Source organism: Eucyclogobius newberryi, unplaced genomic scaffold (genome assembly GCF_026437365.1).
Source record: "Eucyclogobius newberryi isolate DKJ021-1_F unplaced genomic scaffold, fEucNew1.0.hap1 SCAF_7, whole genome shotgun sequence".
Classification (NCBI taxonomy): domain Eukaryota; kingdom Metazoa; phylum Chordata; class Actinopteri; order Gobiiformes; family Gobiidae; genus Eucyclogobius; species Eucyclogobius newberryi.
In genome coordinates this window covers 19596761-19623039 of record NW_027316389.1, presented here as the reverse complement: position 1 = coordinate 19623039, position 26279 = coordinate 19596761, and the positions used below count along the sequence as shown (strand labels likewise).

Below are 26279 nucleotides of genomic sequence, written 5' to 3'. Positions count from 1 at the left end.
GTCAACATTTTTCATCTGGGTCGGACGGTAGGCAAATTCTTATTTTTTTTTACTTTGAAGGCAAAAAAAATATCAAAATTTTGTCATTTTTTGAGTCGGAGTGACCACCAGGGGTCAGGCTTCAACAGTCAATGATGGAAAACGTCTCTATCAACCCGATCGGGAGACTAAATCTCACGATTTTAAGATATTTCAATCGACCTTTTGTACGCCGCTATCCTTTATTTTGGTAGCTAAGGCGAGCGGGGGGAACATGCGGGGGACACGGGCGCCGCCATGTTTGTTGTGATGACGCTACTGGGCGTGTTTCAATCCCAGAATGCATTTGCGTAAGTCAAATTTCACACCCTGACAGAACCTGGCATTACTATGGACATGTCAGTGGCGCCAACAAGGGTAAACCAAAAACTGTGAGGAGACCTTGCTCAACACCCGGTCTGGAGAGACGGGAGATGGCGGAGGAGAGTGGATCGGGGATGGAAGACGCTCTGGACGGCGTGGAGGAGCAGCCTTTTCTGCCTGCACGTGCCCGGAAACGTAAAAAGTCCCTTAGCTCGTCCGAGGGTTCTGGGAATGAGCAGCAGGATGAGGCTGAAGCTATTGATATCCGGGGTGAGAGCAGAAACTGTAAGGTGATCATAAAGCTTGCACAGGATAGTGCATCCTTTAAGGAGTGGAATTTAGTGGCATTGTCAAAGAGCCTAACTGTAGCTGTGGGAGTGATCAAGAGTGCGAGTGTCCTTAGAGATGGCTCGCTGCTGGTCGTGTGCAAGGACGCGGCTCAGCAACGGAAGGCGATTGGAACTAAACGTCTGGGTGGAAAGGACATTCTTGTGTCTGATGCTGAAAGAAACACGGTCAGAGGAGTTATCGTAGGTGTCCCTACGGCGACGTCTGTGGATGAAGTTAAGGAGAATTTGACTGGAGTTACGGTGGTGGACGCTAGGCGTTTGAAGGTGACCCGGTTTGGGGTAAGATGTGACAGCTTGTCGGTAATGGTAACACTTGAAGGGAGGTGCCTGCCTAGTAAGGTGTTCATTGGGTACATGTGCTATAGCGTCAGGCCATATGTTCCGCCGCCCCTGCGTTGCTTTAAGTGCCAGCGCTTTGGGCATATTGCAGCGGTCTGTAGAGGGAAGCAAAGATGTGGTAAATGTGCAGGAGACCACGAGTATGGGAAGTGTGACGTGGGTGCAAAACTGAAGTGCTGTAACTGTGGGGAAGAACATAGCTCTGCCTTCGGGGGATGCAGGTTTAGCAAAAGAGCTGCTGAGGTGCAGAAAATAAAGGTCTCTCAAGGTATATCCTATGCAGATGCAGTCAAGAAAGTTTCAAGTAACGAGTTTAGAGTAAATACAGAGAGGGGAGCCAGCGCTGCTCCCAGCCAGGGCGAAATGAGAAAGGCCAGCGTGGCTCCCAAGAAGTGTGAAGGTTTCAAGAGTGGAGGTCCCAAGTGTGCAGGTTCCAGAATTAATGAGAATACCCTGGTTGTGGATAGAGAGGATTTTGTACTCTTTATGGTGGATGTTGTAAACTGTGCTGCTCAGACTCAAAGCAGAACTGAAAGGATCAGGATCATTGCTAAAGCTGCAGGGAGATTCCTTGGAACAAAGGAGCTTGATTGGGCAGATATAGAAAACAGGCTAAAGGCGCTAAATGGGAGTCGGAGTGATGGGGGTCTGCTTTTGGGGAGTCAGAGTGATCAGAGTGACGAGATGGGGGTGGGGGTGGTCTCCTGTCCTCGCCCAGTCTCGTAGACGCACGGCTACCAAGCAGCGACATCAGTGGACATAATGAAGCCTAAAGAATAAAGCTGTACGGTGGAAGCACCGAACGTCAAAGAAGGAGAGGAAGATGAAGAAGAGTCTCCCTGGAATAAAGCCGGTTGGTCTCTGAAACAACAACAACTATTCTAGTCACAAAGACATATCATGACCTCATGGGCTTTGTAACACCAAAGCAATGGAAGGAGTACTTTTACGGACTACGACAGAGTCTGAGGACTACGACAAAGTCTGAGGAATACAGTCTGGCGGTAATGCAACACTTGGATGCCAACCGCCATAAAACAACAACAACAACAACTAGGGTTCTGCAGGAAGGAGGATTGACTCAGGTGGATGATCTCAATAGTGCAATTGTCTCGCTCATCACGCAGTCAGCGGTAGGCACGATTCCTAAGAGTGGTGGTAGTGGACATAGGAAGCGGGTGCCGTGGTGGACTGAAGCATGTGGTCATGCTGTTAGGGCGAGAAATGCGGCGTTTCGCCGGCTAAGGGTTGCCCACACTGAGGGTGCCGGCCCGGCCCGCGCTGTTGTGCGGAAAACTGTGAGAACGGCCAAGAGTGCCTATTGGAGGCGGTATTGTTCCAAAATTGGGAGAGAAACGCGTCTCGGGGATGTTTGGGGGATGATTAAGCGGATGCATGGGGTTGAGCGCCGTCATGGGACCCCGGTCCTAATACTGAATGGTGTTGAAGCAGTCAGCGACGTTGACAAAGCTGAACTGTTGGCCAGCACCTTTGTGTCGGTGCACAGCTCTGACAATCTCTCACCTGCGGAAAGGCACTACAGGGAGAGTACTTTGGCCCAGAATTCTGAGCTGATTGGGCACCAGCCTTCGACTCAAGATGACCTTGACCTTCCGTTTAGTTTGTTTGAGCTAAGGAGAGCACTTTCTAAGGCGAAACAGACAGCCCCGGGTAAAGATGAGGTGTGCTATGACATGCTCTCTCATTTGACTGATGACACGCTTGGGCTAGTCCTGGGTCTTTTCAACCGTGTTTGGGATTCAGGTTGTGTTCCATCTGCGTGGAAACAGTCTACGGTGGTGCCGGTTCTGGAGCCGGGTAGGCCAGCGTCTGACCCTTCAAGTTATAGGCCGATTGCCTTGACGTCGCAGCTCGGGAAAACGATGGAGCGCATGGTTACCGAGCGGTTGGATTACTTCTTGGAGAGTCAGGGTTTGCTTCCCGCGCACCAGAGTGGTTTCCGTAGGGGCAGGAACACCATGGATTCCGTGTTGTGTTTGGAATCTGATATCCAGCTGGCCAGGGCTCAGAAAGAAAAGGTTATTGCGGTGCTCTTTGATGTGGAGAAGGCGTACGATATGGTTTGGAAGGATGGGCTCCTCATTAAGCTGCGGAAGTGTGGTGTGAAGGGTAAACTGTTTAACTGGGTCCGGAGCTTTCTGTCTGGCCGGCGTATCCAAACCAGAGTGGGCGCTGCTTACTCTGGGGTCTATGGGGTGGAGAATGGGATCCCGCAGGGGAGTGTGTGTAGCCCTATCTTGTTCAATGTTATGATTAAGGACATCTTTGACGACGTGGATGGGTCTGTTGGGAGGAGCCTTTATGCTGACGATGGCGCTCTATGGGTGAGAGGGAGGAATCTCCGGTTTTACGAGGCGAAACTGCAAAGGGCAATACAGCAGGTGGAGCAGTGGACCCTGAAGTGGGGGTTTAAACTGTCCGTACGGAAGTCTCAAGTGATCTGTTTCTTCAATGGACATAGGGACGTCTCCCTTCGACTGCATGGGCAGGTGCTCGAACAGGTCAGGGAGGTGAGGTTCTTGGGGGTCACCTTTGACGAGAGGCTTAGTTGGCGTCGGCACATTGATGAGGTCAGTGGTAAATGCAAAAGGGTGAATAACTTGCTTCGTTGTCTATCCGGCCAGGACTGGGGGGCCAGCAGCTCCTGGGTATTTATCGGGCCGTCATGAGGGCGGCTATTGATTATGGCTGTATAGCCTACATGTCTGCGGCTGAGACTAACTTAAAGAAGCTTGATGTGGAGCAAGCCCAGGCCTTGCGCATCTGCTGTAGGGCTTTTAGGACCTCCCCTGTCTCGGCGCTGCAGGTTGAGTTGGGGGAATTGCCGTTACGGCTCCGGAGGCTAGAACTTCTGTTGGCTTACTGGGTGAATGTGCAAGGTCATACGAGCTCTCACCCGGTGAGGGACTTTCTCAGGGTTGATGGGGGGCAGAGTGAGGCTGGCGGTATGATTTTCAGCCAGGTAGGAAATGCGAAGGCGCGGCTTGCGGGGGTTGGTGATCTGCGTGTGAGCCCGTCGGTGGCTTTGTCTGCTATAGCTCCGTGGAAGTTTGTCCCGGCTCCTGTTGATGTTAGCTTGCATGGCAAGCTTAGAGGAGTCGCTGGGAGGGCACCGCAGTTTGCCGTTCAAGCGCTCATCGATAAGCACTCAGGTGATGTGTTTATTTATACCGACGGGTCTAGGGATCCTGAGAGTGGGCGTACTGGCGCCGCTTATTTTGTGCCTGACCTGGGGCTAGCGGTCAAGAAGAGGTTGACAGATCGCCTTTCTGTTTTCACGTCGGAACTTATAGCGATACGGTTGGCGTTGGAATGGGCGGAATCTGCTTTGCAGTGTTGCGGCATTGTGGTGGCCTCTGACAGCCTTTCTGCATTGCAAAGCATTAAATCTGGGAAATCGAATTGCAGACAGGATGTGTTGAATGGCATCTTCTGTCTGATGCTCTCCCTGTCCAGGAAGGATGTGAGGGTTTCCTTCATTTGGGTCCCTGCGCATGTGGGGGTGGATGGTAACGAAATGGCTGATGCACTGGCTAAACGTTCCCTTCGGCGGCCATCAATTGATGTGGCGGTTGAGTTAAGCAAGTCTGAAATCAAGCCTGTTATCAAGAGTCATGTGGTCGGCCTTTGGCAGGAATTTTGGAGCCACTGTGTTACTGGACGGCATCTCTATCACATACAGGGTAGTGTGGGTCCTTGAGGGTCTATGGGCAGGAACGCGTGGGAGGAAAGGGCCTTCGCCCGCATGAGGATTGGCCATACTGGACTCAATTGGTCACTGAGTAGGATAGGCAAACATCCGACCGGTCTGTGTGGTCACTGTCGGGTGCCAGAGACTGTCGAGCATGTGCTGATTTGCTGTGAGGCTTATGATAGGGAAAGGGCCGGGTTGGCCTTGTGGTTTCGGAATAATGGGCGGGAGTTCAATCTGCGGAACGTTCTGGCGATCCAGTCACAGGGTTTGTGTCAGGCTGTGGTTGCTTACTTATGTAGCACAGGGCTGGGTAAACGTTTATAGAGGTGGGGGGTGTTGGAGACTGAGCCGAGGATGAGGAGCAAGAGGATGTTCTAACGCGCTTGGACTTCATGGGCCTAGAAACGCCAAAGTGATGGAAGAAGGACTTCTAAAGGATAAAACGACAAAGACGTCCTATGACCTCATGGGCTTTGTAAAAACAACAAAGACGTCCCATGATCTCATGGGCTTTGTACTTCCAAAGCACCGAACGTCAAAGAGGGCGAGGAAGGTGAAGAAGAGTCTCCCTGGAATAAAGCCGGTTGGTCTCTGACACAACAACTATTCTAGTCACAAAAACACATCATGACCTCATGGGCTTTGTAACGCCAAAGCGATGGGAGGAGTACTTTTACGGACTACGACAGAGTCTGAGGACTACGAAACGTCTGAGGAATAAAGTCTGGCGGTAATGCAACACTCGGATGCCAACCGCCATAAAACAACAACAACAACAACAACAACTACGACAAAGTCTGAGGAATAAAGTCTGGCGGTAATGCAACACTTGGATGCCAACCGCCATAAAACAACAACAACAACAACAACTTATTAAAGGCAATATGACGACTTTTATGCGGAATCAACAGATGCACATGGAGGACTGAAAATGAAGATGCACATGTGTTACGCAGTGCGTTATCAGTCCTTTGAGATGAAAGTCAAGTTAACAAGCGTGATAAAAATATTTGACACGGTGGTTCAGGAAAGACCGGTCGGTGAGTCGGCGAAATAATTGAAAAATAAAAGATTTTGACGTTTTTTCAACAAAATGCTGATATTTATTTTTCAGTCGGCTAGTTTCATAGCGGGTCGGTCGGGTTACGGCAAACAGACATATTATTTTGCTCAGCCTTAGGTAGTATATAATCAATCATATCAGTTACTATTAAGTCGAAATGGTAGTTATTGTCACAGATGTACTAATCTCCACACCCAGGGTTTGATAATGTTATGCAGCAATTTGACTGATGGAGAACACTGTAATAGAAAATCCACTGCCTGCTACTAAATCCCAACGTAGCAGAGAGTCAGTTCTACGGTTTTGAACAGCAGGTCAATGGACCCGTTTCTATTATCAAGTTGTTTTAGATCAATATTTCCGTTTTGGCGAGAGTTTTTTAATACGTTTTTTCGCAAGCCCGCCGACGTCAAAAACAGAGATTCTAAAAAATATATATAATATATTTCTCCTATTTTCGTGGATTTTCCAACGTTTTTTTGGCAAAAACCTCAATAAAAATATAAATATATTCTGCACCAGCATCAACGACCTCCGACCAATTCTGCACAACCCCGAGTTCGTCCCAACGTAAGAGCTTTAAAATTCTCGCAACTAGATCCATGAGATCAACAGATAGATGAACATGAAGGATGTGGGGTGGGCGTGGCTTTGGCTCGCGCTCCCATTCATTAAACTCGTGTTCGAACGAGGAAATGAAGAATATGTGTCTTGACCGATTTGATCAGAATCATTTTGTCGTTGCCATTTAAGTAACACAAGTCCCCCTCATGTGGACATGTCCTCCTCATGTGGACATGTCCAGCTCGTCTGGAGTCACACGTTCTCTTCTGATCCCATTGTAAGACCACTATTTGTCCCGATCAGCTGAGCTGCGTGTCCACGACTCGAGCGTGTGAAAGATTACTACGCCACAGTCACTGTGGCCAAATTTAAGCTAGCTCAATAAGAAATTTTCATTCATTGCACACTTTGTGTTCCTGTCAAGACTCAATAAAGTTTATCAAAGCGACTTGTTTGGTCTCGGGATGATTCATTTTCTGAGAAGCTGTCAGTCTGGGACTACTTTCTGTCTGATCACTGTGAGTTCCACCTTCCATTAAACAGTTAGTTTATGACATTGAAGGCATTTTTGTACACCGCAGTATAATAAGAGTTATTTTCAATGTCTTGCATTGATAACTATAATTATGTAGATAATGTAGAGAGGTGGTTGTAGGGCCTATATTCTAAGAATCCAAGAAAATTATTTAGGATGAAAATGTATTTTTAAATTCAACTCCGACTTTTGGATGGTGATTTGATAATGGGAAAACACAATTTTATATTCATTCCGTCCTCCCCTTTTAAAAATGCCAAGGAAAATTCGCAAACAACAAATAAAAAAACTCGCCTTACGATGAACAAATGATCTACGTTTGTGACAGTTGCAAAAAGCCAAAATAGAGAAGAATTAGTCAAACTTGTTGCTCTGTGTGAGAAGCAACACTGCTACAAGCTATTTTGACAACTGCACATTTGTGTTCACACCGATCGGCTTCCTGCTGTACCTTGTATTGTGTTGTTTCATTTGAGTACTAATGAATCAAAACAAAATGGCTGCACAGCTGGTATGAAAGAACGTTTTTGTTTTTTTCCTTAGAACACATAGAACACAAAACTAAGAACACGACACAGAGAGCAGGTAAACAAAATCTAGACATCCACTAAATGAAACATAAAATTATGCCAAATTGGACATCTTTCCTGCTGCCAGGAGTATTCTCCAAAGGTATCCATTTATTGTATCCATGGCAGGAGTTTTGAGGCCCAAATACAGTGGGTACGGAAAGTATTCAGACCCCTTTAAATGTTTCACCCTTTGTTTCATTGCAGCCATTTGCTAAAATCAAAAAAGTTAATTTTACTTTTCATTATTGTACATTCAGCACCCCATCTTGACAGAAAAAAAATAGAATTAAAGACATTTTGCAAAAACTGAAATATCACATGGTCATAAGTATACAGAGCCTTTGCTGTGACACCCATATTTAACTCACATTCATTTCTCCTCATCCTCCTTGGAGTCCAGCAGTGTTTTAATTAAACTGATTGGACGTGATTAGGAAAGGCACCTGTCTGAATAAGACCTTACAGCTCTCGGTGCATGTCAGAGCAAATGAGACTCATGAGGTCAATGAGCTCAGAGACAGAATTGTAGCAAGGCACAGATCTGGCCAAGGTTACAAATTAATTGCTGCAGCACTCAAGGATCCTAAGAGCACAGTGACCTCCACTATCCTTAATGGAAGAAGTTTGGGACGACCAGAACTCTTCCTAGACCTGGCCGTCCAGCAAAACTGAGCAATTGTGGGAGAAGAGCCTTGATGAGATGTGAAGATGAACAAAGATCATGGGGCTGAGCTCCAGAGATGCAGTAGAGAGATGGGAGAAAGTTACAGGTATAGAGTGCTTCCTGGGGGATAAGCTGAAAGAGGGAAGCGTGCTGCGACACTCACCAGGCTGACTCATCCTGGTGAGTAGGTCCCGTCCGTCTGCTCATCCCAGGGGAAGGTTAGAGACTGTTCTCTCGCTAAAGACTGCAAGAATCAATCAAAAAACCACTTTGGGCACATAATATGAGGCACTAATAGCACTGTAAGAAGTATAAGTTGTGGATGAGGGGGAGGCGTTCGCCTGGGTTTATACCTAGTGAACAATTTGTCACTCAACTGTAATCTGTTATGAATGGATCTATCTTTGATTGCAGGAGGGAGCTGATCGCGCAGTACAGTCGTCTGACAGAGGAGGCAGCACTGAGGGAGAGGAGGGCGCTTTGGCAAGTGCAGAGGTTGAGACGCCACGAAGCTCGCCGACAGTTCTTAACACAAGACGAACAACAGATACAGGTTAAAAACATTTATTATACGTGCACACAGTCATGTCATTTCTGTCGATGCGATCTATAACTAAACTTATGATAACACAATAAAACGGTGTCAAGTAGAGTAACATTGTTTTTCATTAAACATTAGACAAATTGATTTAAGGTAAAATTGTCACAAGATTGTGCACACGTGTAGAAAATGATAATGTGAGATTTTTTCCATGTGTTTACATTTTCACTCGGCCTGAAATACTATCGATTAATCACAACATATCGATTGTTGATAATTAACCTGTGGTCTTCAAATGTGTTCAGGATATACTGCAGAAATATCCTCTGGGCCAAGGGAGACCGCCCATAGATCTGTTCCCAGCTTTACCTCTAACTTCCCCTCCAGATTCAGCTTCACCTACAGATTCAGCTTCAGCTCCAGCTCCAGCTCAGCGAGCAGAGGTAAGAACAAACAAGCTTTTTAATACAGACTCTTTTAAATGTGTGTTTTTTTAGTTGTAATTATTATAATGTAATTTGAAACGCACTGGTAACACAATATGTAGAGCAACTTTAATTGGTTTGTAAATTAATATTGTCCTGCCTAATTAGTTTATGCTCTCCACACAAAAAAATGTATCATATTATTCAGAGCAGCAACGATTAATCAACTACATGTGACTAGCCCACAATAAAAAAAATGTAATATTCGTAACTGGGATCTGGAGTATACAGACTCTAAAACACATACCAAAAAGCTTTTTATAATAAAGATGGTGGCAATTAATAAAAATATGAAAAAAGAATAGACCATTTTTGTCAATAATAGAGAATATTTACAAATAAAGTTTATCCAGAAGCCTGTATTTGGTTGATGTTTTTAAAAAGCCTCAAGAAATAATTGAAAAAGAATGTCTGACAAGTCGACTTCTAAAATAATCATGAGTGACATGATTGACAGCCCTAGTATTATTATTTTGTTCTGTTTTAGAAATCTCCAAATGTGGTCAGTCTTGAAGAACAACAAAAGCAACAAGAAGAAGAAACCCAGTCTTTCCCAGCACCACAAACCGAAACGCCGTCCCCTCAAGACCCTGCAACACCCCCGACGGACCCTCACCTTATCTCTGACGATATTGACATAACAGACTTTCTCCCCAAACCGCCGAATCCCAACAGCACCAAGGTGGACGCCGCTCTACAGGACATCGGCTCAGACTTACCGCAAAAGTGCCCGACTTTCCCTTTGGTCGACTACGACTTCAACGCTCCGTTCAGTCCGCTCGAAGGTTTGACCAGCCAAGCTCAAGTCAACCCAACGCCGACGTCTAAGCCGGGACTTGACAAAAATCATCCATCCTTCTCGCATATTCCCATTGGCGAAAACATGTCGTCGGTGCAAGAATTTTACCCCAAAGCTAGTTCGTTTGGGCAAGCTACGAGATCGAGCATCGCCCTCGGTCAATCGACGCCACAGGAAAGCGACGTTTCTCAGACAAGTGATAATTCTGGACACGCATCGCACGATTTGATAGACTTAAATGTCTCGATATCGGACGCAAAGCAAGCAGATGGCGCCGTGGCATCTGAATTAACGTCATTTGAATCGAAACTGCCGACAACTTCTAACAACGACCAAACTGTGACGGCGGAATCGGGCGAAAATGTCCTCACGATCCTGTCTGAAGGTCCAAATTTCTGTTCTGAGGATAGAATCGATGAGTTGTCTTCCGATGTTGCTGCCGTTTTACCGTCCTCAAGTTCTTGCGGTCGTTCTTCGGATTCGCAAGTTAAAATGGGTGAAAACATGGCGGACGTAACGGCGCTGCTCTCGTCTCCAAACGTTCATGGTCAAGCCTTGGACTCCAATCTTAAATCAGACGTTGCTCCATCTTTACCGTCCCGAAATGTCCACGGGCATTCATCGGACTCGCACGTCATGGTCGGGGAAAACGTTTACGATTTCGGTGCGCCTGTTCCGTCGCAAAACCTCCACGGGCACGCTTCGAACGCACGTCTCAAAATCGGCGAGCTCGTTTCGGACGTGGACGAACTTTTGCCATCTCCGAGCGTTCACGGGCACTCTTCGGATTCACACATCAAAATCGGAGAAAACATTTACGATTTCGCCGCGCCAGTTCCGTCGCGAAACCTCCACGGGCACGCTTCGAACGCCCGTCTCAAAGTCGGCAAGCTCGTTTTGGACGCGGACGAACCTTTGCCATCTCCGAGAGTCCACGGACACGCTTCGGATTCGCACATCAAAATCGGAGAAAACGTTTCCGATTTCGTCTCGCCGCTTCGCACAGCTGGCGTCCACGGCCACTCGTCGGACGCCAACATCAAAATAGGAGAGTTTGTGTCCGACGTGACGCAAACTATGCCCAGAGGGGGTGCGCACGGGCACGCCTCGGACTGCACGCTCCAACCGGGGTGCATGATGTCGGGAAGTGAACCGGCGTTGTCACCTCTACCAGGAAGTGATTTCGGTCATTCTTCAGATTCGACCTTAGGAACTGGATGCGTAGTTGCAGGAGTCGACCCAAAACGAGCTGCTTTACCCGGCAGCGCCCACGGTCACTCGTCCGACTCCAATTTAGCCATCGGATGCGTCGTGTCCCGACCAGAAACGATGCAATCTCCGCTGCCAGGAAGCGTCTTTGGGCACGCTTCAGACTCTACTTTGAGACGAGGGTGCGTCGTAGCAGGAGCGGAGCCCGAGAAGTCGCCCTTACCCGGCAGCTCGTACGGCCATTCCTCGGACTCTGCTTTGGGCGTCGGTTGCGTTGTGTCCACTTCTGAACCAGTCCAGGGTCTCGTCCCGGGCAGCGCCTTTGGACACTCATCGGATTCTTGTCTGGGAGGCGGCTGCGTCGTGAAGGACAAAGAGGAAGGAGAAGTAATGAGGGACAAAGAAATTGAAGGTAATTTTTACTCATGTCCCATTATATTGTTATAACTATGTTTTTAATGATACGTAATGCAAAATTGAGCTTTTTACCATTGTTTTTTATAAAAAAGATACCTGGAGTTGTAGTTATCTTCATTCTCCCTCCCTCTCTTTCATTAATCTTGGTCAGTGAGTTCCTTGAGCATTTTTATCATCATATGTTAATTGCACTTGCGAGCTACATTAGCATGTTAGGGCCCCCAGTAGTGCTAACCCAATTTCTGATGAGGGAACACCTGACTGAGAGAAAATGATGTGTTCTAAAACATGAGATGCCCAAGTAAGGCTACTGGAGCATATTTATAGGCCAATAACGGGATGAAAATGCAGATTGTGCCTTTTCAAGCTCTTGTATTATGCAAAAGGGGAATTTACACCGTAGGAAGCTTTTTCAGATAATTGTACTTTTTTTTTTTTTTTAAGATCCAGTCCCCAATAAATGCACATTGGCATAAAGCAGGAAATAGGGACTAGGGCCACACTTTGGGTACTTTTTTTTGCTCCTTCTCAGGGGCAGGAACCTTTTGATGACACAAATGTTCATTAATTTTCTAACTCTGACAAACCTTTGTTTGGGCTTTTGGTTAATCAGTTCCATGCACATGGTTTACAGTGCTCAGTAGAAGGTGAAAATACCTTTTGATCTTCCCAAACACAACTTCAGTAATGTGGAAAAATGAGAGGCATTAACATTAAGTCAGTTGTGCAAAGTATAGGATCTTTCTTGTACTTTATATGTGTACACACATTAATGTGTACACTGTTTTCTGCATTGGTCAGCAGTAAATAACGGTCCCATCTGCGCCTCAGTGTCTCTGTCGGGCTGTGGAGGGCCGCAGGTGGCTGGAGGGGGTGCATCAGGGTCAGCTCTGTCCCCGGGAGAGTGGTCCGAGCAGCAGTATCTCGCTGCTCTGTCGTCCCAGTACCAGGTGGAGCACTACGAAGACTGCTACAGCGCAATGGGTTTGTTTGGACTTTATTCCTTTGTTTTAATTGGACTGTATGGATGAGAAATACTGACTAAAATGACAAAATCTCTATATTTTGCATCGTCACAATTACCATAGTCCCACATTATTATTTTAATGTTTTATTTAAATGCATCAGGAATGTGCTAAATTTTGACTGTAAATGTTTGGTTGAAGTTCAAGTGTCGCACAAAGTTTGACTAGAGCACAAAATAACCACCAAGAGCAGAAATGTTTAGAAGATTACACTAGACATTTCTGTCTCTTTTTAAGGTCATTTTAATATCTTTATAAACTCTCCATCCATCCATTTTCTACCGCTTGTTCCCTTTCGGGGTCGCGGGTGACTGGAGCCTATCCCAGTGACTTCGGGCCTTAGGCGGGGTACACCCTGGACAGTGGCCAACTTGTCGCAGGGCCAACACAGAGACACAGACATTACTCTAAAACACAAAATTTGCTCAAATCTACCTCATTGTTGCAAGTTCAAGTATCACACAAAAATTCCAAATATATCACATTAGACCCTCGTTTAGAGGATTACACTGCAAGTTTGGTTTATTTTTTGTTTTAGTGTGCAATTTTTGCAGCCTTTTTTAATACAAAATCTAACAAAGTATTTCTAGTGTTGAATTTTAAATCAAGGCAATAAGTGACATTTTCTGTCCAATAATAGCATTAAATAAATGATTTGATTATCATGGCTTTAGCTGAAACACTGTCTGGAGATAACATGTTATGAAATACATGTCATTCTTGTATTAGTTTAGTTCATATTTCAGTCTTCTCTCAAATATGTCCATATTGACTCCTGGACATGTTTAAAATGTGAACTCAGGTTTCAAACATCAATTGCAAATCCAAGCACAATAGTAGTTAGTCAAATCTTTTATATTTTCAGCCCTTATGAATTTGACTCAACTCCAAAGAGTAATTCATACATTGTCAGATATCAAACTGTTACATTGTATTAAATAGGAAACAGGTTGAGTTCTACATGAATTCTGTCTTGAATATTGGTCAGTTTAAACTCACTGATGCTTTTCAGAGAAGAAACTAAAACAACCTCCAGCTGTTACTCTTTGTCGAGGCTCAAGTTTGGCGTAATTTATGCGGCGACATTATTTATAATAGGTGCTTATTAGTCATTACAGCGTTAAAGCATCGTGTCATTAACAGAAATTAATTTAACGTGCAATGTAAACACAGCTGCAAGGCCATTACTCCAACAGAAGATTAAACGTAGAGCGTTCCTCTTAATGTTGACACGCTTGACACACGGCAGCAAAGAAGGATCTGAAATGTTCAAATTGGTTTTTGAAATGGTAAATTGCTATGATTATCTTTTTAAAATTTGAAAATGAGCTCAGAACATGTATGTTTAATAATATTTCCGTTGGTTTCCTTTAGCGTTCACATTAGCACAGCGTCTGATTAGCAAACGAACAGTCAAGGCCACGCTTCCCAACAGAACATACTAGCAAAACGGACTAAAAACACACACAAAAATCTCAACTAAATAATTTACCGTAGTTTCCGCACTATAAGTTGCACCAGGCAAAAAATGCATAAAAGAGAATAAAACGTATATAAGTCACAGTGGAGTATGAAATGCGGTTGCAAGTGTGAAAATAACAAATAATATCACATATAAGTCGCTCCGGAATATAAGTACAAATATAAGTATACGTCACACCCCGGCCAAAACTATGAAAAAAGGTGCGACTTATAGTCCGGAAAATACGGTAAATGTGATTTTCTACCTCGTCTCGACCTACGTCTCTATTCTCCAGTCGTCCCTTGCTGACAGTTTTGTCCTGCCTTGTCGTCTCTGCGCAGCCTCGTCTCCGGAGTGTCAGCTGCTGAAGCCCTTCATGCGGGGCCCCTGGGCTCTGGACCGTGCCCTGCACACAGTGCCCGCTCTGCATGCGGCCCCCGACTCGTCCTCTGTGCAGCTCAGTGAGATGGTGTCCCTGCCCGTGCTGATCAAACACTCTGTGACGGCGCCGCTCATCACGCAGTGAGTCGAGGGCGCGGGTTAAAGGGAACGTACCCGCCATCTCTGTGGCTGTTAACGATGAGCGCCGTGAACGAGTCGTGAGAATGCACCCGAGTCGTGAGAATGCACCCGAGTCGTGAGAATGCACCCGAGTCGTGAGAATGCACCCGAGTCCAACCCTAACCCTACCGGGCCTTTCCAATTGAAACACAAAGCGATTACACTAAATGCAATGGAAACTGGCACAGTTTAACTTTCCTCTCACAGAAAGTCTTTGTGGAGACAAAATAAGTTGATTTTGCTCAAACTTTGATGGTTTACTTCTTTCAAAATGAATTCACAGTTTTGAGCTTATTTGATGTAAAAAAACTACTTGTTTATTGTGGTCAATGTTTTCCACAGTCCAAAACATAATATGTTTTGTGTTCATCCTGTGGTCCACAGTTGTTTGTAGAAGTGCATCTCCAGTGTCTGGAGCTCAAAGAAAAGTTTTCAGTTTAGAAATGTCTAAGAAATGTGCTGTTCCACAGCGTTTACCAAAGTCTCATCCACAAAAATAAATGTAGCTTTTAAGAGAAAGTGCCGGTGTCAGGCTTTCACTGAAACCCTGTCGTTTTTCTGCCACTTCAGCGTCTAATGTACAGCGCTGAAATCATTTAAATTCCTATTACCTTCAACATCTGTAGAGCATTTTCTTTAAAGAAATCTCTGTATCTCTGCTCACGGTGCACTTTGGATTTTGTCAACATGGAAATTGCTTTTGCATTTCTTTTCCAACAAATATGTACTATTTACCATTTCAGTTCATACTTCTGAGCTCTTTATTTACATGTATCAACTGCAGCTCTGGGAGCTCGTGGAACTATAGAAGAAAACATTTCAAGTGAATTAATAATGCAGTTCATATCCATCGCTTTGAAAATGATGAAAAAGTAGGAATTTCGCCATTGAGATGAATCATTTTTATCAATATATTATATTTTTGAATAGGAAGGAGTCAAAATGTTGTATATAACAACAAGAAGCCCATGAATTACAACCTAATGGTTCAGTCAGTGCATTTCTCAAACAAACTTACTTTATTAAAATTACAACTTCATGAATTTATGATATCAGGTATTAGTCTTGATAAAATGTGCAGAAATAACAATCAATCCAATCCGATCTGATCGATCATCCCACAGCACATTGAGAAGTTAAAATAGAGGAAATGTTCCGGGCTGTTCCGTCTGTAGCTCCTGTGTCAGGGCAGTTTGAGGGGAGTAATATTCCTCAGGACAAACGTGTCCCTCCTCTGGAGACACCACAGGGAAGTCCTCTCTCTTCTGAGTCCCTCTTGAACTCTGCTTCTTTTCTCTGGGGTGAGACACGTTCTCCTGGAGTGGAACACCTTTGTGCAGGATTCTGCTGCACTTGGACTTGGCTGGCTCCGCCCACAAACAAACTGCTCAATTCTCTCAATTCAACAATAATTTATTTAACCAGGTTAAGCCCATTGATGTCTAGATGATCCTCATAAAGATGTGCTCTTTTATGTTCAAAATCACATGTAAAACCATGAGAAAAAAGCAAAACATAAACTACACATCTGTCCATTAACCGCAAGAGCAGTCACTCCACTCACTCCAATCACTCCACTCACTCCTATCACTCCAATCACTCCTATCACTCCACTCACTCCACTCACTCCACTCACTCCACTCACTCCACTCACTCCAATCACTCCACTCACTCCACTCACTCCTATCACTCCACTCACTCCACTCACTCCACTCACTCCACTCACTCCAATCACTCCACTCACTCCACTCACTCCTATCACTCCACTCACTCCACTCACTCCACTCACTCCACTCACTCCACTCACTCCACTCACTCCACTCACTCCACTCACTCCTATCACTCCACTCACTCCACTCACTCCACTCACTCCACTCACTCCACTCACTCCACTCACTCCACTCACTCCTATCACTCCACTCACTCCTATCACTCCACTCACTCCACTCACTCCACTCACTCCACTCACTCCACTCACTCCACTCACTCCTATCACTCCACTCACTCCTATCACTCCACTCACTCCACTCACTCCTATCACTCCACTCACTCCACTCACTCCACTCACTCCACTCACTCCACTCACTCCTATCACTCCACTCACTCCACTCACTCCACTCACTCCACTCACTCCACTCACTCCAATCACTCCACTCACTCCTATCACTCCACTCACTCCAATCACTCCACTCACTCCACTCACTCCACTCACTCCACTCACTCCAATCACTCCACTCACTCCAATCACTCCAATCACTCCTATCACTCCACTCACTCCACTCACTCCACTCACTCCTATCACTCCACTCACTCCACTCACTCCTATCACTCCACTCACTCCACTCACTCCTATCACTCCACTCACTCCACTCACTCCACTCACTCCACTCACTCCACTCACTCCACTCACTCCAATCACTCCACTCACTCAAAGCACTTTACATCATTCACTCACCCGCGCACGGACCAAACACAACGCAGTATTCAAGGTTAGTTTTTGTAAAGGTTTGTCAATAGAATAAATAAATATAATAGTGACGTTTCCCCACGTCCCATAAAATGTATAAATGATGGACTGAACCCCTAATATGGTCAGACATTATGTCTGTATAATGTTCAGCTTGTACTCTTATCCCCGCCTCGTTCTGCGTCATGTCAAACTGGGACTAAAAGTATGTTTTGTCGTTTATTCTCATTTCCCTTCTCTCCAGTGTGTCAGATTAAGAGGTTTATTTACGCCGCTGCAGCTTCACAGAACTGTGGTCACATTAGTAACCCTGGTCTTGCTCTGCAGCGTGTCCCTGGTGAACAAGGCGGTGGTGGACTTCTTCCTGGTGGAGCTCGGCGTGGAGAGACATTTCGAGGCGCTGCGTCACTTTCTCCTGATGGAGGACGGAGAGTTCGCTCAGTCCCTCAGCGATCTGCTCTTTGAAAAGGTCCACCAGAAACATACTACTGTGTACTGTATATGTGTATCTAATGAGTATTTAGTGCGATTAGGAGTATATTATTGTTATTGAGTTAATGTGTTTTTGAGTCCAATATTATCCCTTGATTACTAAGTTTATTTGTAATTTTTAGAGCAAGACTGGAGGTGATGCTGACTAATACTTGCTATAGAAAACCTCAATAAATGATCATATTAAAAGTACTTTATAACTCTGACAGTACAATCCCAGTCAATCCTTTTCTAAATGTATATTGTACATGTATAAATATAGCTAAAAACACAAGCAATGACAAACATTTTATTACTCCGTTAGTATCCATAACTAGGTCTACATCTCAAATTGTATCACAACAAAAAAAGACAGAAAAAGTTCCAGCCATAATTTATTAAAAGTCGTTTTTATTGTGGCGAGCCGAATACTGAATGAGCGCGAATGCTTCCGCAGATGGGCAGCGGTCAGACGCCGGGCGAGCTCCTCACTCCGCTGGTGCTGAACTCCATCCTGAACAAGGCGCTCCAGTACAGTCTCCACGGCGACACGCCCCTGGCCCGGAACTTCACCTTCGCCCTGCGCTTCCTGCCCGAGACCTTCCACCCTCACGCGCCCGACTCGCTCAACTGCCTCGAGCTGCGCTACAAGGTGAGGAACTGCCAATATTCAATCTTTACTCCTGACAAGTACATGTACACGTGTAGTGCTTTTTTACGTATGTCACAGTGAGGATTTCACTTCAGTTTTGTGTCAGTAATCGTTATAACGCGATGGTTCTTCTCACAATGATCCTGACGCTAAAGTGCGATATCGTGGGAAGATGTTTCCTCCTTTTCAGTCGAATTTCATTCACTATCGAACCGAAAGATACTCCAGAGTCGACGGTAGAAGATAATCGTGGTGTGATGATCCCCGTCCGAACAATGCCGACCTTTTATAACAAAGACTGTGGCTTTATTGCATCAAAATGTCAGAAACAAACAAACTATAACTAAATATTCTCGCTCTAGAAGCCGTCAGTTGTGGCACGTACAGCTACCGTACAGTAGGTGGCGGTAATGTGACACTTGGATACCGACCGCCATAAGACGACTAAGAAGAAGACGACGACGACTAAGAAGAAGACGACGACGACTAAGAAGAAGACGACGACGACTAAGAAGACGACTAAGAAGAAGAAGACGACTAAGAAAAAGACGACGACGACGACTAAGAAGACGACGACTAAGGGATCATCTCAAAATGGGTTGAAGCTGAAAAGACGTAATTTTTTTCGTCTCTCTCTGGACCCTCCCCCCCCAAAAGACGAAAGACTGGCTTCACATAAAATGTTAACGCGTTGATAAAACGATAGTAGCTTGATAGACCCTGCTCACTTCTAGTGAACATCCCTGAACATCCTTTGGTAAGTTTATCAGTAGAAGTTATGAACTCTCCAAATAATGTCACCTGTAGAGCAGGTTTGTTTACTTAATCCACATGGTTCACGGCGCGGCGTGATCACAACGCACCGTGCGCACGGGCTGCGCGCGGGCCGCGGTGCGTGGACGGGCTGCGGTGCGCGCACAGGCCGTGATGGGCCGCGGTGCGCCGTGCTCCCCCGTACGCACTCCCCGTCCCGTCCCCCCCGACGACGAAGAAGACGGCGACTAAGATGAAGACGACTAAGACTAAAGTTTTTTGGTCGATAATGTGTTTTAAAAGGTAGAAATAATTGGGAGTCGGGACTAATCGCATCGACTGCTAAAGTAATCTAAAAGTTCTTACTTTTAGTCACGCAAACGTGTGCACTTGTTTCTTTAGAATCCTTCTCTCTTTGGCTCAGCTTGGTTCCTGTTCCTCCTCTCGCCTCGCTCCGTCGACACGTCACATTCACACATCTGCTCCCACACGTCACTTGTCTTAACCTGTTTATTTCAGACTTCCTCTACCGTGTTTTTCCTGTACACACCGCTCTGATTTGTGTCTGTTGTTGATGCCAAACGTGTCAGACTCGATTTTGAAACCAAGGAAAAGGAAGACTGGCGATAATTTATATATATATAGATTTCTCTATACTGGGATGAGTTGCATTTGTCTTGTATTTAGCTTTATTTTCTATCAAGTTAAAGAAATGAATGCATTGTTTTAACTAGAAACGGGCAAAATTGACAAACGTGACACCGTATTTTCTGGATTATAAGTCGCACCAGCCAAAAAATGCATAATAGAGAAGAAAAAAACATATATAAGTCACAGTGGAGTATGAAATGCAGTTGCAAGTGTGAAAATAACAAATTATATCACATATAAGTCCCTTTGGAGTATAAGTATATAAGTATAAATATAAGTATAAATCACACTATGAAAAAAATACAGTATATTGATATTTTCTGGATGATATTGTGTCAATCCAATAGAAATGTGTAAAACGTGCATCTAAATGTTTTGATTAAGGTTTAATTATCAAACAAATGTGAAATGTCTGTCAAATTAATCACAAAAGTGCAGAAGTATCACCTTAAAACTTATTATTTAAACGTTAACAACATTTTTATTTTTGATCAGCTCTCTTTGCAGCACTTTTTTACTATTAACTCGATGTTCAAACGTTGCATACTTTCATCACAACGTTCAGGGTACGATGTGGATGTGTTTGCCGGCTGTTGTCATAGTGACGCTCCTCCTCTCGTCGTCAGGTGGACTGGCCTCTGAACATCATCATCACCGACAGCTGCATGAGCAAATACAACCGGCTCTTCTCGTTCCTGCTGCAGCTCAAACACATGGTCTGGAGCCTCCGCGACGTCTGGTTCCACCTCAAGCGCACAGGTGAGAGGCGCTGTGCGGGTCGCACCTCAAACGCACAGGTGAGAGGCGCTGTGCGGGTCGCACCTCAAACGCACAGGTGAGAGGCGCTGTGCGGGTCGCACCTCAAACGCACAGGTGAGAGGCGCTGTGCGGGTCGCACCTCAAACGCACAGGTGAGAGGCGCTGTGCGGGTCGCACCTCAAACGCAGAGGTGAGAGGCGCTGTGCGGGTCGCACCTCAAACGCAGAGGTGAGAGGCGCTGTGCGGGTCACACCTCAAACTGAACGACACTGTGCGGGTCGCACCTCAAACGCACAGGTGAGAGGCGCTGTGCGGGTCGCACCTCAAACGCAGAGGTGAGAGGCGCTGTGCGGGTCACACCTCAAACTGAACGACACTGTGCGGGTCGCACCTCAAACGCACAGGTGAACGACACTGCGGGTCGCACCTCAAACGCACAGGTGAACGACACTGCGGGTCGCACCTCACACTTTCTTATTTTGTTTGTTTTATTTTTTAGTTTATTTCATTATTATTATATCGTGATAAGCCCAAAAGTCACTGGGATAGGCTCCAGTCACGCCTAAAACATCAATGAAAGCCGACTTTTTGGACCGGACCACTCGTTTCTTTGTCTAAGCTGTCTTTAAGATCGTGGAAACAAGTTAAATTGATTAATCGCTACGAATCAATTATGAAAAAATTTAAATAAAAGCGACTCATTCAGGTTTTTTTGGTGCATAGGCTTTATTTTACTTCCAAACGTTTGTGATGCCCGGGAAGAAGAGGTTTTAGGATCAGATAGTGCAGATAGTACATCAACATGAAAAATTTATGAAAAACCTCTTTCGTAAATACTGTAAAAATACCGAAAAAAACACATAAGTCGCTCCGGAGTATAAGTATATAAGTATAAATATAAGTATAAGTCGCACCCCGGCCAAAACTATGAAAAAAGGTGCGACTTATAGTCCGGAAAATACGGTAATGCCACACTGGGAAACATGTGTCCGCGGAGAGTAGCAGAAATGTGTGAATCCGGCAAAAAAAATGTTCAGTACACCTTTTGATCTGCCCCAGCGCTGACATCATCGCGTCGGATCCTTGAGCGCCGCCAACACAATTATTCCGTATTAATCCAAAACGCTGGCGGTGAAGTGGCTCCGGCACCATATCGATCCGTGAAAACGCCGTCGAGGTGAATACATTACACAAATGCGTGCGAATCACCCGCGGGACACGAGTGTCGGGAGTGAAGCAGCTCATTTTACAGAGTACCTGGGAAAACACTGATGAATATTTAATACACGCTGAACTTTAATTAAGTCAATAGTGGGGGAAATATGCACGGAAAATGACTTTGTAAACCGCTCGCTCGCACTCGACGCGTGAGACTTTGTTTGTCCTCCAGGGGGAAGCGTGTGGAGCAGAATAACTTAGACCGTGTGGGAAATGTGTACGTAAAGTGTAAACTTAACAAGCCACGCTTCAAAACCACGCATTTAGGGGAAAGAACAAAACGCATACGAGAAGCAAACCGGTTATGTTCACTTTAATGGCAGAAATCTGATCGTTATCTGATTTCTGGTGTTAGCAGACGATTCAAACAGTTGCGTCCGATGTGGGTAATCTGATTTTGTTTCAGGTTTTGACAAAGAAAATTAGAGAGAAAAATGGCAAACAAATGTGGTGTTATTCTAAAATTAATTGTACTTCGGGAAAAAAAAAAATCTGATAAAATTATTGAGTTATGAAAAAAAAATCTCATTAAATTATTGAGTTATGGAAAACAAAATCTGATAAAATCATTGAGTTATGGAAAAATAAGATGATTTAATTATGTAATAAAAAATCTGATTAAATTATTGTTATGAAAAAAAAGAAATCCGATTTAATGATTGAGTTATGTAAGTTATCAGATAATTGTATATTATTTTTCTCTATGCGTGTATAAAATGGGCACGTTTCGGACTCTTTTAGTTGTTGCCGGCGTTAAACTTAAACCAGAAGCGCCACATTATCAGTGCGAGACACGAGCAGATAAAGAAAAAAAAAAAAAAAAGAAAAGAGAATCCAACCTGTTTTTTGTCGCCTGACTGGAGCGTGGGCGCGTATCCCTCTGAAAACACATAAAACGGATGCAGCGGTTGTTGTGTTTGTGCCGTCACCACCAGCACCACGCGCTCCCGGGGCATTCATGCGTCGTTTGAAAGGAGCTCCGGTTCAGTGTGCGCTTTCCGATGTACATTTTGAAAAACGACATGGTGAATACAAGCCTGTTCACTCAGTTATCTTCACTGCGGACCTGATACGGAGGTCTTAACGCGCGCAGATGGCTTTGAATGGCTTTCCCGCCGAAAAACGCCAGCGCGAGCAGAACTAAGAAGTAACTCTGGCTCCCCCTGCAGCTCCCTTGTGAAAATACACTGTCAGAAAATTGACTAATTTTTTTCTTTATCATTATACTGTCTTATTATCACATATAAAACATTTCACATTGCCAAATCTAAAAAAATTAAAATAAGGGCGAGGGTTTCTCAGGAGAGTTGTCTTGATGTTGCGAGGCTGGTTTTCCGCCCAGAGACAACAGGGGGCAACGACGTACGCTTCAAACGCCCCAAAAATTCATATTTAAGCGTCACAGAGACTCACACAGACGTTCGATTAGGTGAAAATGTGACTTAGTTCTGCTTTAAACCCTCAGAACACAGATTGTATGAGATAAGATCGTTTAAACGCCGTTTGTGGTGAAAAATGGAGGAAGAGGCAGAGTTTTAAAACGGGCCAAAACTTGGTGATGACCTTTTAAACCGGGCGTGAACCAGGACTTGCTCTGACTAACTCCTCCCCCTCCGCCCCGCCCAGCGCTGGTGAAGGGCGCCGGCCGCTCGGTGCAGTTCCGGCAGCTGCAGTTGTACCGACACGAGATGCAGCACTTCGTCAAGGTGATCCAGGGATACATCGCCAACCAGATCCTGCTGGTGTCGTGGACCGAGTTCGTCACCAAGCTGTCCTCCGCCAACGACCTGGACGCCATTCACCGCACGCACGCCGACTACCTCAACAGGGCCATCTTCAGGTGGGCAAAGGAACTGCACTGAGATGTAACGCTGCGTGCGGAGTCGCAGAAACTAACGGGTCGTCCGACAGTAATACCGCGTTTAAGTGAATGAACTGTAACTGTTTTTGTCATTGTACACGTAAGACTACCTCAACAGGGCCATCTTCAGGTGGGGAACAGAACTGCACGTCCCTCAGTAACAAATAAGATTAAGAATTGACACTTTTATTCATTAAAAAAAATATATGTTTGAATGAATTGCCCAACGAATCGCCATGGGCGTTTGTGGAAGAGAAAAAGTATGACCTAATAACTTATTTTCATTTTTGGTCACTTGCCACTGAGGACGCGACTAACAAATATTTTAGCAGCAATAATTTTTTGGGATTAATCGATTAGTCAAACGATGCACTCTTAAAACTAAAACATTGAAATATTACCAAATACATGTTGAAATAGGTTGATTAAAGCTGGAGAATATCAGAAATAGTATATTCTTTTATGACATTTTGATTTAATAAAAAATAAATAAAATCTGATTAAATTTTTTTTAATCTTTTTTTCATAACAATTATTATTGAGTTATGTAAAAAAAAAAAAATCTGACATTTTGATTTAATAATGCCACTGTTTTGTTATTTAAAAAAAGAAAAAACATGGCGTGTGATTTAGAGTCTAACGATGATCCAAATACGACTACGATTATTCTTTATGTAATTGCTGCAGCTCTAACACTTTCGTGATACGTCTCTCGAACAACAATTTGGAAAACACAGAGTAAATACTGGAGTCTCCGGTCTATTCCGAGTGTCACGTCTCGTTAAAACTTCATCAGGATTCAGCACGGGAGATTTGAATAATTGAAGCTCATTAGCAGAACATGTCTGTATCAAACCCGTCTCTGTTTCGCTCCAGCTCGTCTCAAAAGTCGCTTCAAAGTCTTTTTTCCCCCCTAAACGTCGCCTCTCGTTTGGCTCCCCAGGGGTCTGCTGACTGATAAGGCGGCGCCGGTCATGAACATCATCCACAGTATATTCAGTCTGATCTTGAAGTTCAGGGCCCAGCTGATCGCGCTGCCCTGGGACGTCCAGCAGGGGGAGGCGGTGCACCCGAGCTTCATCGCCATGCAGCAGTCCTACAACACCTTCAAGTACTACTCGCACTTCCTCTTCAAAGGTAAGCGAAAAGAGATGTTTCGGGAACTAACTACGCCGGTCCGCCTTAACTTGGACGGTTCTAACGGTCAGACGCGGTCACAGCCAATGAAAAGTGGACCTGAGGTTGTCCTAGCGACGGTCGTGAGTCATTAAGGAACAGTGTTTGTGCTTTAGAATTCATTGTTGTTGCACAGTGCGGTAATGAGCGTGCAATACAGGGGAGTACAGGCCGATCAAAGAGCACGATCGACCCCTACTGGACGCTAGGTGTAACTGCACAGGCGGCGGCGCGACGGGAAACCTGTAGTGCGGGATTCGAGCGTTTTAGAAAATTAAAAACCGAAACACGAAAAGAAGATTGACACACGGAGTTTATGTACGGTAAACAGAAACAGCCGGACGTGGTTTAAACGTTCAGTTACTATACAGCCCTTTTAAAAAAGTATAGTACTGTATTGCGTGGGGAATTTGGTGCGTTTTGGCAGCGCGTTTTTAACTTTTACACATGATTATTAATAATAATAATGATAATAATAATAGCTACATGTGTCTAAAGTTTTCTAAAATGCTCACTCAGTACTTGACCACTTCATGTGCGAGAATTGCCTGTAAATGGAGCATAAAATTAAACACAAAAGTGCAGAAATATCAGTTAAAAAGAGACAAAAACACTGGTATAAACTAATTTGTAATAGTTTTAATAGACAACATGCTCGATAGTATAATTTCTCCAAAACAACAATATTTTTGCAAGTAGCTCCCACTTCTAAAGGCCATTTATCCCGAAAGGACAAGTGTACTTTGCCATAAATGTGATTATTGTAGTTGGTCCCATTCTTGTTGTGTTGTTGTGTATACTAGAACGTGTTGTGTTGTTGTGCATACTAGAACGTGTTGTGTTGTTGTGTATACTAGAACGTGTTGTGTTGTTGTGCATACTAGAACGTGTTGTGTTGTTGTGCATACTAGAACGTGTTGTGTTGTTGTGTATACTAGAACGTGTTGTGTTGTTGTGTATACTAGAACGTGTTGTGTTGTTGTGCATACTAGAACGTGTTGTGTTGTTGTGTATACTAGAACGTGTTGTGTTGTTGTGTATACTAGAACGTGTTGTGTTGTTGTGCATACTAGAACGTGTTGTGTTGTTGTGTATACTAGAACGTGTTGTGTTGTTGTGTATACTAGAACGTGTTGTGTTGTTGTGCATACTAGAACGTGTTGTGTTGTTGTGTATACTAGAACGTGTTGTGTTGTTGTGTATACTAGAACGTGTTGTGTTGTTGTGTTTGCTCTCAGTGGTGACGAAGCTGGTGAACAGAGGTTACCAGCCGCATCTGGAAGACTTCCTCCTGCGAATCAACTTCAACAACTACTACAAAGACTCCTGAAAAGCCTCTTCACATCTGCCGAGCTCGGACTCAAAGCCAGATTAAAAACCAGGTGTGACTTTGACGTTTTCAATTTAAACGTTTGAAGCTCTTTGAGATGAACGGATTACAGTGAAATAAATCTATTATATTTAAAGTCGTTGTCTTTTGGCTTCATTTAAATGATACGTACGTGGAATCTGAACTTATTTTTACCTACCAGGCTCTCTACGCTGCCTTTGTGTGACATTTGTACAAATATTGTGTGTTTTTTGGTCTTCTTTTCATACATTTGGATGCCTGGGAGAGCGGTAAGGGC

General features: G+C 44.6%; 1 protein-coding gene across 1 annotated transcript in view; it reads left to right on the top strand.

The window, feature by feature from the left end:
• tubgcp6 (tubulin gamma complex component 6) overlaps positions 1 to 26036 on the top strand; it is a 60026-nt gene extending 33990 nt beyond the window's left edge. Inside the window, exons 14-24 of the mRNA XM_072434845.1 lie at positions 8559 to 8697; positions 8991 to 9128; positions 9658 to 11590; positions 12427 to 12579; positions 14424 to 14604; positions 17438 to 17579; positions 18039 to 18233; positions 20264 to 20396; positions 23241 to 23454; positions 24419 to 24612; positions 25890 to 26036. Coding sequence (XP_072290946.1) covers positions 8559 to 8697; positions 8991 to 9128; positions 9658 to 11590; positions 12427 to 12579; positions 14424 to 14604; positions 17438 to 17579; positions 18039 to 18233; positions 20264 to 20396; positions 23241 to 23454; positions 24419 to 24612; positions 25890 to 25981 — 3514 coding nt within the window. The 3' untranslated portion in view covers positions 25982 to 26036. The remainder of the gene's footprint in view (positions 1 to 8558; positions 8698 to 8990; positions 9129 to 9657; positions 11591 to 12426; positions 12580 to 14423; positions 14605 to 17437; positions 17580 to 18038; positions 18234 to 20263; positions 20397 to 23240; positions 23455 to 24418; positions 24613 to 25889) is intronic.
• Positions 26037 to 26279: the final 243 nt, after the last annotated feature.